At 48.5% G+C, this 14,662-nt stretch overlaps 1 protein-coding gene across 4 annotated transcripts in view; it reads right to left on the bottom strand.

Moving 5' to 3' along the window:
* The window catches only part of LOC111152742 (beta-carotene oxygenase 1), a 42,470-nt gene that overhangs the window by 15,740 nt on the left and 12,068 nt on the right, over positions 1 to 14,662 (bottom strand). For all 4 annotated transcript variants that reach the window (XM_022511341.1, XM_022511340.1, XM_022511339.1 and 1 more), the window contains 5 exons: positions 9,701 to 9,830; positions 8,008 to 8,155; positions 6,280 to 6,427; positions 3,605 to 3,825; positions 895 to 1,152 (listed from right to left, as the gene is read on the bottom strand). In XM_022511341.1, the coding sequence (XP_022367049.1) occupies positions 895 to 1,152; positions 3,605 to 3,825; positions 6,280 to 6,427; positions 8,008 to 8,155; positions 9,701 to 9,830 (905 nt within the window). The remainder of the gene's footprint in view (positions 1 to 894; positions 1,153 to 3,604; positions 3,826 to 6,279; positions 6,428 to 8,007; positions 8,156 to 9,700; positions 9,831 to 14,662) is intronic.

Genomic DNA, 14,662 nt, shown 5'->3' with positions numbered 1-14,662 from the left:
TTCCAACAATGTTGTAGAAGAATACTGAATGTCACGGAGAGATGTTTGGATATCCACATAAGTGGAAAAAAGCAGTGCACAAAATAGTACATGCATATTCCACCATGAAAAGGAAGGAAGGGCTGGTGTGCGCTGTGGCGGAGACGGGCCTCGGAAACACGGTGTGGAGGGAGAGCACCTGGCACGTGTGTGACGTGTCTGGAAGAGGCAGGGCCTCTGAGACAGGAAGTGGATGAGTGCTCACCTGGGGCTGCGGGAAGGAGTGGGGAAGGGGACTAGGGGGAGGCGTGCAAGGTTTCTTCCCAGGCTAATAAAAAGGTTTTAAAATCCAGTTGCTGGCACAACTCTGCGAAGTTACTAAAAGCAGCTGTATGGCGCATTTTAAATGTATGGTGTGTGAAATTATCTCTCAATGAAGCTGTTAAAAATTCTCCGTGATTTCCTTCTCTAAAATTAAGCAATATATAAAATATAAATATACATTTCTAAGTTTTAGAGAAGTCCTACTACACAGAATTTTTAACAGCTTTATTGAGACATGTACCCATAGGCATGTGTATCATATACACATAAACACAGACACATCAACATGTGTGTCAGTATGTGTTTGTCTATCTACTGAGAGCAACAGAGAGACATGTGGGAGGCAATAGAAATATATCCATAATAGGTTCATGAGGTTTTTGTTTATTTGTCTCCTTTTTACCTAATTGGTATTTTCTTAGGTTTCTATGATGAATATGCACCACTTTAGGAAAAACAATGAAAGCCTGTTTTTGTCTTCAAGAACAGCTCATTTTGGATTTCAATGTCAATCAAATGAGTGCCAAAGTCACTCCCCAGTGGGGCTCACGACTCCCCGGGAATGAAAGGGGTCCCCTTCCGAGCCATTACCTTGTCCACGCTGAGGGGCACGGCGAACCTCCTGAGGGTGGGGATGGAGGTGGGCCTGCAGTTCTCCTCGAAGTCCTGGTTCAGGTTGGCCAAGTAGAAGAGCTCATAAAGGCTGCTGTCCTCGTAGGTGATGACGTCAAACAGAAGGCAGCCGTCCTCCTCGTAGGCGTTGACGTGATGAAAGACCACCATGGGGTCCGTGTAAAACTTGGTGGGCAGAGGCTTCCTGGTTCTCTGGTCGACGACGTGAATGTAAGTCTGAAAGCAGAGGCACAGCCAGGGGTCAGCTCTCCCCGTGCTGACATGGCACAATGGCAGTGGGTACAGGACAAGACCCAGCCTTACAGTCCACTAGCACGGGACCCTGGAGCATCCCCCTCCCCCAGAGTTCTCTGCTCTCGCCAGTCCCTGATCACCTCCTTCAGATGGAGCAGAGGGAAGCTTTGCTGCAGGGGCCTCTGCATCCCCAGGAGGACAGAGTCTGGGGGAAGCCCCTGAGGGTACACCGTCCCTCCCTTCCTTCACTTCACTGTGACTCCAGGCTGGGATGAGCTTGGTCCCTGGCAACGGCCATGTGGGGGAGAAACTGGCCAGTCCTCTAGTCCCCCTTGGGTCTACCCACAGCCAGGGCCCCTAAAACCCTAAAATCACACCAGCCCTTCTGGGGCCTGTCTCCCGGTGTCCACCTGCTGCCTGGTTTGCCAGAAAGCAGTTGTCAAGGCAAACTCCCTTATCCTGGGGGCTGCGGTGTGGAGAGACCTGTTCTAGTTAAGGGGCCCACATGGGTATCTGCTCACACCTCTGGGTGTCAGGAGGCGGTATCACTCTGGGTGGTAATTAGCCATATCTGCAACCCCAGTTGCCTAATCTGAAGTATGTGTGGGGTTCTTTCTTTTGGCAGCTCTGGACTAACCACCCTCCTCCTGAAAGGCAGGGAGGGACTACTCCGGGCTGTTCTTTGGCCACCTCCTCCCAGCTCATGTGCCTCTTTCTCTCCTTCCCCAGAATCCAGCTCTGAACATTAAGTGGAATTACAGAGGAGGAAGGCTTTGACAGTGTGGAAGGTAGGGGTGGTGGGCAGGTGAATATAGAATTATTTTAGCTCTTTTCTTTCCCATGACCCCAATCTCTGGTTGGGCACAGGGACTTTCCAGAAAGCTCTCTTCTAAACGCATTCCAAAAGCTCTTCCCAGGGCTTTCTGCCTGCCGCTAGCAAGGAGCTCGGTCTTCTCACTGTGGGATTCTCTGAGGGCCAAGAAATGTCCAGGGCCTGAAGACCAAACCCAACTCCAGCTGGCTTCCCTGCTGGCCCCTGGCCCCAGCGTTCATTCCACAAATATAGTCGGAGGGTCTAGGACACATCAGACAATTTTTCAGGAACATTTTTCCAGGAAATACAGACTAAAACCAAGGCCCTTCTTTGATGGAGCTTGTAAGTCCAGTGGGGGAGAGGCCAGCAGTCAATGATGAGATAATGTGCCAAGGACAGTGAGCACTACTGAGAAAAATGAAGCCAGGCAAGGGAATGGAGAAGCCTGGGGCAGGGTCTGTTGGAGACTGGTTTATCACAAAAGGTCTCAGGGATCTGGAGATTTAGCTGGGACGTGGATTAACTGAGGGAGGAAGCCATCTGGGGAAGAACATTCCAGGTAGAAGGAACAGAAAATGCAAAGGCCCTGAGGCAGGAAGGTGTTAGGCTGGTTTGAGATACAGGAAGTCCAGGAGGAGGCTGAGTGAGCAGGGAGCCAGTGGTTGGGATGTGGGCCTGTGAGGATTTGCAGGCTGGTCAGTGAAGTTTTTGGATATTTTTCTTAGGAAGATGGGAAATCACTAGAATGTTCTGGGCAGAGGAGGGACCTCACTCTCCTCCCTGAGAAGAAAGGAGAGGTCTTAGAGCTGCATAGTGGTGGTTCTCTCTGGAGAGGAGACTGGTGGCAGCAAGGGGGAGGACAGGGGACTGAGAGGTGACTTTCTCTTCTTGTATAGCATTCGAATAGAGAACACTAAGAATTGCTTGATATTTATCACAAGGAAAAATTTACTCATTTCAACAGGAAGTAAATATATTCATACACACATATCCAAGCACAGATTCAGTCATATTCACACATATGTGGGTGTGCACACACACACTCATTTACAGAGGCGTGCACATACACAACAGGCACACGCACGTACCCACACATCCGCACCTGGAACACTCAGGTGTGCCTGAAGATGTTCGGTTGTACCATGTGGTGGAATGTTCTATCATTAAGATGTCTAAATCATCCCCAGCACCCGTCCCTGACATTGCCCGTGGGCTGCCGGACACCAGAAGGCCTTGCCCATGGACAGTGCAAGCTGCAAGGAGCCCAGACGCGGGTCAGGGCTGAGGAGTAGCCCTTCGCTGCTGGGCTGGTGCCAGGGGCCTGGCTGATGACAGCCCGCTTGCCTGAGGTCACACGCTTTTCAGACAGGGACAGTCTGCTCTACTGACTCAGTGACTTGGGGCCCCAGCCCCCTCGCCCCCACCTGGGACCACTCTGCAGGACCATCCAGTTTCAGAACTCTCTGGAAGGTTGGCTGATGAATCTGGGGAGACTGCATGGTAGCTCCCACCCTCGCACCCTAGGAAAACGCCTGCACGCCAACCTCCACGTCAGTCTGCTTCCTGGGATACCTCATTCGGGCCGTCCTCATGTGGCTGGGGGTCCCAGCCAGGCCTTACCTTGTCCTCCTTGTGGAAGGCCAGGCAGGAGGCCCAGTTCACTCCCCGGATGTACGCAGTTGACATTTTGAGGATATCCAGCTTGAAAGGCTGCTCAAGGAAAACGATGTGGTTCTCGGTGACTCCGAAGCTGTGGTAATAGCTCGGGGAGAGGAGGGAGCGGGAGGTGATGGAGCAGAACACCTCCGTGTGCTTCAAGGGGTTCGTCCCCTTCTTGTCCTCTAGAGAAAGGCAAGCCTCAGGAGCAGCGCGGGACCTGGCCAGCCCCAGACAACGCCCCATCACCTGCCGCTGAGCCTTTCAAACTGACCGGGTCGCTAAGAAGAACCTCTGGGTGAGAGCAGACAAGTAAACCAGTGAAGGAGCTGCTGCCTGCCTGACACAGGGGCTCCGAGTGTTCCCACTTAGGCCCCCCTGCCCTGCGAGACCTGGTGCTACAATTGGAAAACACTGAGCCCCAGAGCCAGGCCTCCGGGCCAGGAGTCTGCGCGACAGCCTGGGCGCCCAACCCCTACCTGTGTTCCGAACAAACCCGCTTTTGCATCAAGGTTTGTTCAGAACACAGGAAGGGGCTGGAGAAACCTGGGGCTTCCTTATGCAGGGTCCATGGCTGCCCCTGCTCTTGAGCTGCAATGGCTCTGCTGAGGAGTAGCAACAGGGACCCAGATACTCGCTCTTGGGCCCTTTCCAGAAAAAGCTTGTCAGCCCCTGCTCTGGAACAACACCTCTTCATACACATGGATCACCAGGGATCATGATCAAAGTGTGGAGTCTGATTCAGTATGTGGGGCTGGGGCGTCAGATTCTGCATTTCTCTCAAGCACCTGGGGATAGGCCGGCTCTCCAGGTTTCGACTTTGGTATTTTGCTGAGGACCAGCAATTGAGATGTACCTCACAGGGTTTCCATGAATTTCTCTTTGTGCTGACCATTCAGAAACACCTAGGGGTGAGACTAAGCACCCACTGTGATAAGGGGCTGTTATGCCTCTTGTGACAGTGGAAGGAGACTGTATAATCTGCATTTTACAGGTCAGAAACTGAGGTGCAACAGAATATGGTCAGTCGCTATGGCCAAAGGCACAAGGTTAAGCCGAGAAGACACAGCTCTCTCAGCCCGGCCACCTCCTCTGTTACTAGAGATAATAGCACTCAGAGTGGAGAGAGAGAGAACAGAATGAAATCATGAAGTAGTCCACGCAGCTCATCCTGCTTTCGTTTGGCAAAGGAGCGAAAAGTACTTGTTCCTGCTCTTGTTCCACCTCAGGATGAGTCATTGCTGGCCAAAAGGCCTCCCCGCCCAGGCCTGGGGCTGGTTCATAATGAGTTATCTGCAAGCGTCCGCACCTTTCTTGTGGCCACCTGTGCACACCGTAAACAGATGGCTGGTGGGAGGGATGCTGTGGGGTTGTGGGGCGGTTCTTTTCTTCACAAAACAAATGGAGCACAAAGCCAACTGAAATGGAAAGCACCCTGGCCTAGGAGGCAGGACACAGGAGTGAATCCCAGGGAAGCCACCAGGAGGCAGCAGGGGCTCGGGGGCGGGGGGTGGGGCTGCTGGCCTGGTGCTGGAGGCTCCTGTGAGCTGTGTGACTGTGTGACCTTGGGCCTGTCATCTGATCCCCCCGGGCCTCATCTACCCTCTTTTGTAATATGGTGTGACAAACTTAAATGCCTAGGCCATCTCCAGATCTGACATTCTAGGAGTCTGGCGGGACCCTCTATTCCTTTATCGGCTTAATTCATGGGAGTTTCATTTAACAAGACTACTCATTGTGCCTTCTGACCTTAGGGGCTCACATCTGCCAATAGAGACTAGTAAGTAGCTCAGGAGGTTCTACAGGACTATGAGGGAGGGGACCAGCAGGGATCCCAGATGGAAGGCAGTTTTCCTGAACTGGCAGGTCAAGCCAAGTACCCTTGTCATTCTGCCCCATCTCCTGAGCCCTGTGCAACCACCCTCAGAGGCCTGGTCTCCTGGGTGTGGTTCCCAAGAGGGTCCTGGACAAACAAGGGTCAGAAGTCTCCTCCTCTCAGGAACACGAAATCACAATCGACTTGGGCTTTGTGCCAGGTTCCTGGCCTTAAATGGAGAAGGTTCAGAAGGCCCAGAGAGAATGGGGTGAGGGGTCTGCAAGGTCTGAGGGTCTGAAGAAGGACTGAGCTCCCATAACAACACTAGGAACCTGGCTTTAGGGGCTGGGGGGAAAGTGGGCAGTACAGCTTTGGCATACACAGTCATGTTAGAAAAGTTAAAAAAAATGGATGGAAGAAAGGATGATGGATGGAAGGAAGGATGTCTGATGGGCGGGCGGGCGGATGGATGGACGGATGGATGGGTGGGTGGATGGATGATGGAGAGTTGGATGGATGATGGATGGACAGACAGACAGATGGGTGCATAAGTAAGTGGTGCATGAATAATGGATAAATTAATGAACCAATGAACTGGAGCCTAAAGAAAAGCAGGTTAGAATAGTGAAGGAATTTGTTCTTTCAAAAGGAAAGCCTGGCAGCATCTCTTCTCCCCTGGAGAAGAAAGGTGTGTTCATGGTCATCTGAATCACCCATGAGGGAAAGTGTCAGACTGAGTCTTGTGTCATCAGTGAAAATCAGAACTCTTTGGAGGTAGCCACCCGTGGCATCTGTCTTTCAGGATATGCCCAGAATGACCTACCTGGTACAGCGGCAGGGATCCTAAAGACCACATATCTTGTCTTCCCCTTGTCCATGATGGCTGTGCCCATGTTCAGAACATTTCCGGCTGCATCATAATGAGGATGTGCTGTTGCCAGATTTACAGCCACGTAGTTGCGATAGTCAACCTGCAAAATGAGAGCCACCTGGTTTTAAAAATGGGGGAAGGGTGAAACGTGATGAAAAGCACCTGCTTCTAGGTTCAGAGAGATGATGGCGACTTTTGCATATCTCCTGATGGGAAAATAAGGCAGACTTCACCTTAAAAGAGGATGTTTACCCGTGTGACCTGATATAAACTCATGGGCGGCCTCCTACAGCGCAGAGAGCATAGAGGGGGCAGGGGAGTCTGGGAGCTGTGGGTGTTTTCTGTAGCGTTCGTTGCAGCCCTGCCCCCTGGCCCTGCTGGGTGTCCTCAGCACGGTGGCAGAATGCCTCACCACAGAGCAATGACCTGCACAGTGGGGCAGCCTTCAAGCTAATCTTAACTGCTGCTTTGTGTCTTTCTGGTTACCTCATTTACATTCTCCCCCCTTTGCGTGCCACAGAGGCGTAAATCTCCAGGCCTCTCTTGTAGGATTATTCTGAGAACAGAGAGTTACAAAAACACTCCAGTCAAAGCCCACAACGGGGCACTACCACAGAAGTAGGCAGGGCTGGGCACCAACTGCTCTCCTCACCTCCCCCAGAATAGCATGACCTCTAGCCCAAAGTCAGGCAAGGCTTCATTCTCTGCTACTATTTCCTCTCGGAGGCTTTGTGGAAAGCATACATCAGTCGGACCTATGCCGCCCAGCTTAAAAGGTGCTGGACATAATTTCACAGCTAAGAAAAGCATTCCCTTTAACAGATCGTTAAAATGTACTGAGAAGACACTGAGGCTTTGATTAGCCAGCTAGAGAAAAAATGCGTGGGTCTATTGATTTTCATGAAAATGTTGACTTGATTCTGCCCAGGAAAGGTATCTGCTTGGACATTTATTTTTGTTCGCTTGTTCGCTTGCTCTCTGCCTAAGGCCTCCCTCTTCAGGTCAATACAAGGTAGGGCTGCTCCAGTCCGGGCAATCCAGTACATTCACTCAAACTCCTATTAAGATCCCACTCAGTGCCAAGACGGTGGACACTGTTATGGGTTGAATCGTGTCTTCCAAAAAGATATGTTGAAGCCCTAACTCCTGGTACGTATATTTGGAAACAGGGCCTTTGTAGATGTAATCAAGTCAAAATGAGGTCATTCTGGATGGAGGTGGCCCTAATCCAATGATTTGTATCTCGAGAAGAGACTGGAGTGATGCATCTATAAGCCAAGGAACACCGAGGATTCCTGGCAGCCACCTGAGACTGGAAGAAGCCAGCCAGCATCGTCCCCTGGAGCCTTCAGAGACAGCATGGCTCTGAGAACACCCCAATTTCAGATTTGCAGCCTCCAGAATCATGAAAGAATAAATCTCTGTTGTTCTAACCCGCCTAGTGTGTGGCACTTTGGTTTAGTAGCCCTCAGAACAAACACAGACACAGAGATGAAATGACATGGCCCCCACCCCAAGGGAGCTTAGAATCTAGTGCTAAGTGCTGTGCTGGGGAAGCTCAGGATCCAATGGCAGTAGAGGAGGGGCTGGCCCATGAGTTCCTGCAGCCCACATGTCCCAACCCAGGGGTTCCCTCCCATGAGCCAGGAACTGATGCGGTTATAGTAGATTCACTGGTACCTTCTCCAGGGTCTCCAGAGTCTGTGGGTTGATTTTCCTGATGTAATTGGTCTCTGTGGTCGCATAGAAGTCTTCTCCACACTTCATGATGTTAATCAGGCAGTTGTCTGTGAAATCGGGGATAGTGTGGGACAAGTAGGAGAAAGCTCTGTGGAGGAAAGCGGATCAAGAGGAAATCAATGTTCTGCTCAAGATGGCTTTAGTTTTAGTTTTCCTATCACTTACAATGATATACTTCAATTAAGGGGGGAAAAAGTTCCAAGTCCTAAAGGATCACTTGTGGAATCTGGAGGACTTGGAGATCAGGTTGCCTAAAGATACCACCATGCTGAACTAGCTAAGAAGTGAGTCATCTGGGACAAGATGGCCGCCAACTGAACCCTCCTGAGCTCTCAAAAACCCAAAGGTCTCCCACACCAGAGACACCAAGAGCTAATAGGCTGTTCTGAAGTATTTTAATGAGTTCCACAGAAATCGTATGTACCCTTCCATAATGCTCCCCTAAGGCTAGCAAAACAGCTAATCCTTGCTTTTGGAAGGAATGAGAGTCCACAGTGGACACTCTGAATTTGTCCAGGAAATTAGTTTAGTTTTCTTTCTTTAAAGAAAAGCAAACAAACGGTGAGAGGAAAAACTCATCATTACTTTGATCAGAAGATCCTAGATCCATGTGTTGGTTAGTGCTCCCCCTGCTGGCGAATGGTGAAGCAGCGAAGCGCCCTACAGGTGGTAGTTTTGCGGTCTCCGCCCGCCCACTCCCTGCCTGGCTCCTCCCCCGCCTGCAAATGTCAGTTCAGGATCCTGGCACTGCATCCCCTAGCACTGGATCCTGAACTGGAAAGATGACGTCAGTCCAGAAAAGCAGGAGCAATCTTCCATCTCCGGACCAGTATACTGCTAGCACATTTCCTAACTCGTCGATATCCAAAGAGTATCAGGAAGGAGATTCTGACAGCGGGTCTGATTCCCCGGCCAACTGTTTAATTGTCAAGCTTGTAATACATTCATAGTCATCCTAGCCCGGATGATCTGAAACCTATTCAACTAGAAAACTTTCCTTAACTTTTTCTCTCATTTGCTAGTTTCCCACTTCACAGATCCTCCCACTTTCTCTACGCACATACAAGCAAAAATAAATCCAGATTTCTTCCTGCTTTTTTACACAAAACATAGCTTATCATATGCGCTTTCTACACCTTATTCCGCCCTGTGCCCATTCGGCACATAGGGAGCAACCTCATTACCCATCCTGCCTTTTATTGCTCCTGCCTGGTATTTTCTTGTACAGTTTCAGTCTTATTTATTTAACGATCCTTCTGCTGATGAACATTTGGGTTGTTTTCAGTTCCTCATTATAACAAATGATGCAGCTGTGGGTAACATTACACATCTGCCATTCCAGACACAAGCAAGCCTATCTCTATACCGAAGAGAAGGTGCGTTTATAATTTTGGGAGATAATTCCAAATTGCTCTCCTATCAGCCATATGGAAAAATACCTAATAATATGTCAGATGCCATTTGTTTCTCTTGCTATCAGTGATCAAGAACTGCATGGCATAGAGAGGCAAAGCCTGGGCCAGGTAAACGTTGTCATGCACCCTACAGAGAGGATCATCAGATGAGTGGATGCTGGTTGTTTTTACCACTGAGGATATCAAGAAACATGACCAGATTCAAAACGGACAGTTACTTGGAAAATATATTTTTGCAGGGGTCCGGATAGGCCATCGTTCCAAACTCTGACACAACAATCCTGTTGGCCTCGATGTTGGCTTTGTAGGTGTCACTTCTTAGGTATTTGCTCCTATAATAGACTTCACCTGAAAGAGAAGACGCAGAATCAGCATAGGCTGATAGCTTTACGGAGTTTTAAGGTCGATTTCAGGCATTGTAGGGGTATTACAGAAGGAAAGGTGAATTCACTAGGACAGTCCCCTTTAGTGTATACCGGATACAAAGAGCATTTGCGGTGAGCTCTCACACACATTTCCTCACTCGAGACAACAATATGGCAAGGTAAGTATCCCGATGAGCTCCATTTTACACAGCAGGGGACTGAGGCTCAGGCATGTTCAGTTGCCTTGCCAAGAGGTGCTGACCTGGCCCATTCATCATCTCTTCCATCATGGGTCTCTTCTACCATGGATCATATCTTCCCTCTAGTGAAGGTCCAGATTTGGAGGATGGGTCCAGAAGGCCTCATACTTGGGCTGGGTTTCTCCAGGACCTAGTTCAGCCTTGGAAAACTTCCACTGGCCATTTCAATCCCTGGAGTGACATTTGATACCTACTACAACCAGAGGATGAGCTAGCACCCAATTCCCTGTACGGTAGAGGGTCAGTACCTGTGTGGATGTCTAATTCACACAGACAACGGAGAGAATCTAACTCACTGCATAAAAGTAGGACCTCTTGACCAGTTCATCAAGACCAACCTGAAAATGTATGAATGGTTCTAGTCCAGTATTAGGTTCCTGTGGCTATTGTAACAAATTGCCACAAACTTAGTGGCTTAAAAAGACACCAATTTGTTATCTTAGCGTTCTGGAAGGTATAGCCTGAATGGATCTCACAGGGCTAAAGAGCAAGGTGTCAGCAGAGAATCCGTTTCTGACTTTTCTAACTTCTAGAAGTTGCCTGCATTGCTTGGTTTGTGGTCACATCACTCTGACCTCTGATTCTATTGTCATGTATTTTCTGACGCCCCCCCATCCCTTGTGATGACCCCTGTGATTCCACTGAGCTCCCCTGGATAATCTCCCCACCGCAAGGTTCTTAACTTAACCACATCTGCAAAGACTCTTCTACTTTGCAGAGTAACATAATATATTCACGGGTTCCTTCTGGAAGAGAGAGGAGATTAGAGCAGGGGGAGAAGAGAGGAGAGAGCTGAGGAGGCCCATCTGGAAGTGGATGGATCCGGAAAGGCTTCCCGGAGAAGGTGGCACTTGAAATAAACCTTGGAAGATGAGTAAAACTATTTGCCTACCATAGATTGGGGAGTTGGCAAGTAGGAGAGAGTAGTGCATTTCCATTCACTCTTCCTTGAAAGTGTGGAAGCAAAAGCCTGGAGGTGGGAAAGGCACCGCACCTCCTGCAAGAGTTGAGGAAGATGGCCTTCAGCATGAGGCAAGGGCTTGGGAGCAGTAGGAATGGGATGAGGTTAAGGGGCAGGGGCCCTCTTGGCATATCTGAGGACTTCAAACCATTTGGTGGACAATTTGAAACCTCTGGGTTTTTAAAGTTTTATTTAATTTTGCTGTTAATTAGCAAGTGACTTGTTGATTTTTCCCCACTCTAGAATACATTGGTTGCTGTAATATAATATATGCTTCCAATGCTGGGACAACTATAATATGCAAAAAAGTAGTGTCCAGGTCGTACTGACATTTCATTCCCATAAAACAAGTTGATAAGAGAAATCTCCATCATGTATCCGCTGCCATGATGATGGGCTTAGGAGAGAACACCTTCCCAAGAAATTCTTGTCTGGTGACTTTTTATATTTAAGAAAGGAAACAGAGCTAAGAGCTAATATTTTATTGTGCACATGTGTGCTAAGTACTGTGTGGACACTTTATGTGTATTCTTTCTGGTTAAATTCTAAAATATTAGAAATGTTATCAAATACACCAACCAGAAATATGTTCTTTAGGGGGAAAAATAATCAACCCAATGTCATTTGCTAATGAAAAGCAAAATAAGACAAAATTTAAACAACAGTTGAAGGTGTCAAATTTCTACTTCAAATGAAGTATAAGGGGCTTACACAACTTACGGCCCTGCAACCCATCTCCAGTGAGTAAAATCGAGGCAAAGACAGGTTAAGTACCTTGCTTTAAGCCACACAGCTAGGGAGGGGAAAGCTGGATTCAAAGCTGACACAGCCACCACCATCAGTTTGACCACTCCATCCGATCCTGGTTATTAAAAACGCACCTATGGAAATGTGCTACCATTACTGCGTGGCTTGCTGAAGCTTCCCAAACAGAACCGACCCATATGAACCACATCCTCATTTACAGACAGAACATGAGAGCCCCCTGGAGGCCCCCTCATAGCTTGTCCAGTCCCCGTCCTGGAGAGCTGCTATCTTGACCTCTAATAGCCTTAACTAGTTTTGCCCTTGGAACTGCATTTTCATTTCCAGACCCAAAGGACACGAGCATCCGTTTCATTGGTAAGGACTCTAGCCTGTGCACCTAGATGGAAATAATAGCAATAACTGCGATGCTGGTCTTCATAAAATTGGAAGAGACCATGAAAGACCTTCTAGTTCTTTCTCTAGCCTTTGGGAGGTAAACTGTGTGCCCAGGGGCAGAGAGCCACCTATCCTCTTCTCAAAAGTCTTTTCGAGGGTGACTGCTGTGAGAATAACCATCACCGAGCTATTTCGGGAGGGGGGCCCCGTTCTGGGGCTGTAAGAAGAAACCAGGAGGAATGGCTTTGGTTATCCCGGCCCTGGGTTCGTGTATTCAGCCGGTATCTACTGATCACTTCAGTGGGCCAGGAAGTGGGGGCAAGCAGGGCAGGCACATCTCTAGCCCTGAGAGGATTCAAGTCTCCAGGTGGTTATGAATTCTGCTCTGTCATCTACCAACCATGCACCAGACCTTGTGTCAGAGTCAAGACTCGGTCCTCTCTGCCATGAGGTGAGGATCATGATATGTTCCTTACGGAGCTGCTGTGATGCTTCAAGCCCGTAAAGAAATCAGCACATAATAGGTGCTCAATAAAAGCTATATACGCTATTGAGATGCACTGGGTAGAGTGGGTAGGCTTTGGTTCTGGGGTTAGTCCTAATCCAAGCCATGTGACTCTGTGTGAATCTCTTTACCTCACTGAACCTCAGTTTTCTCAACTGGATGTTAGGGATCACATAGCCCTCTCCAGTATAGGATTGGCAGTTTTAAATGAGATGGGATGATATAAGGAGTTTGGCCCATGGGCACATAGCATGTTTGAATTGTCCAACAAAATCCTGGAAGCAGGAAGATGCAGCTGAGGGTTTGTAAGGCCACACACATTGGTCTCTGGTCACAGACTACACAGACCTTACTTCATGGCCACCCTGGTCTCCCCCTGAGCCAGCCTGTCCTTCTCTGGTCATTCTCTCTGCGGGTCGCCACCTACAAGGCACTGGCAAACATGGTTTGCTTAAAATGCTGAACTATGTTCACTTGAAGTGTAAACACCCTTCCCAGGCTGGCTGTCAGCAGGCGGCCCATTTCTTATAAACAACCAGTCCCAGAGCACGCACAGAGGGCTCAGGGGCCACAGGAAAACGTGTCTCTGGAATTGCTCAAGGCTGACACTCAGCTCTGAGGCTGAGATTAAAGAAGGCCACCACACATTCCCCAGAACCCTGCTCCCTGCTGAGCCCCAATTAGCCACATTCCTTCTAAAGGGACACGAATAAACAGATGTGCTCCTGCCTGGAATCTTCTAGAACTGGGTCAAAGTTTGATATTCCTGGGGGAGTGGGAGATTTTATATAAGTATCTATATCTATCTCCATTTTAAGCAAACTTCTAAAAGGCTAGTTTAGAGCTAGAATAATTGAAAAAGCCAGCTTCAGAAAAGGCTAAGTTCTGGAGAGCTCTTTTTGTCTCTAAACTTTGGTGATGCTGGCTCTTGGAATTTACATGTTCGAATCCTTGTGGGACAACAACCTTGCCTCTAAATAAAAAATTATCGACTGTACTGCTGAAGGAGACTTAGGTTCATTCATCTCTCTGCCTGCTTTATAAAAATTTTTAGTTTTGAAGTAATTTTAGGAGCATCTGGGTGGCTCATTTGTTTACATGTCAGACTCTTTCTTGATCCCAGCTCAGGTCTTGATCTCAGGGTGGGGAGTTCAAGCCCTGCACTGGGTTCCACGCTGGGCGTGAAGCCTACTTAAAACAAAACAAAACAAAAAAATCCCACCCAAACTGAAATGACTTTAGACTTACAAGAAAGAGCACTCCTGTACACCCTTTGTCAGTCCGGCTTCTCCTCTACTCTGTTCCTTTAGTTAAGTCTTTATTGGGTTTTTAAAGTATTCACTTACCCTGGTTTCTGCTAAAGGCCACAAACCATTTTTTGATCTTTCTGCTTTCTTATTCCAGTCTTTTCTTACTGGTTTGGCACTGATTCGGGTTCTCCGTGCTGCACTATCACCTGGTGCTTTGAAGCACTGGCAGAGAAGCCTGAGCCCCACCTCCACAGCACACTGATGAATTTGGTCTTGAGTGGGACAGGGCAGCAAGGCTGGAGGTCCACTGTGGAGGTTTTCTGAAACCTGGATGTGCTCAGGGGCCATCTAGGAAATGTGTTAGAAAACATTGATGCTCTGACAGTGTCCTTTAGGATTATGATTCACTCAGCCCTGGGTGGGGTGTCAGGATTTGCAGCTTTAATCCTAGAGGATTCTGATTAAGCAGTACACAAACCGCCTTTTGAGAAATACTGGCTTTGTGTTATATGTAAATCAGAGAATCCTGCTCAGCCTTGCTTGTCCTCTTGAATCATGTATGGTAGCACTTAACATTTTTGTTTTATGTTTCTACTCTTGTGGAGTAGAATGGGGAGCCATTGAGAGGTTTGTTTTTTTTAAAGATTTTATTTATTTATAGGGCACCTGGATGGCTCAGTGGGTTAAGCCTCTGCC

This window comes from Enhydra lutris, unplaced genomic scaffold (assembly GCF_002288905.1).
Source record: "Enhydra lutris kenyoni isolate GAN:26980312 unplaced genomic scaffold, ASM228890v2 scaffoldscaffold30, whole genome shotgun sequence".
NCBI lineage: Eukaryota > Metazoa > Chordata > Mammalia > Carnivora > Mustelidae > Enhydra > Enhydra lutris.
The sequence above is the reverse complement of the archived record's forward strand: the minus strand, read 5'-3'. Positions and strand labels throughout refer to the sequence as shown.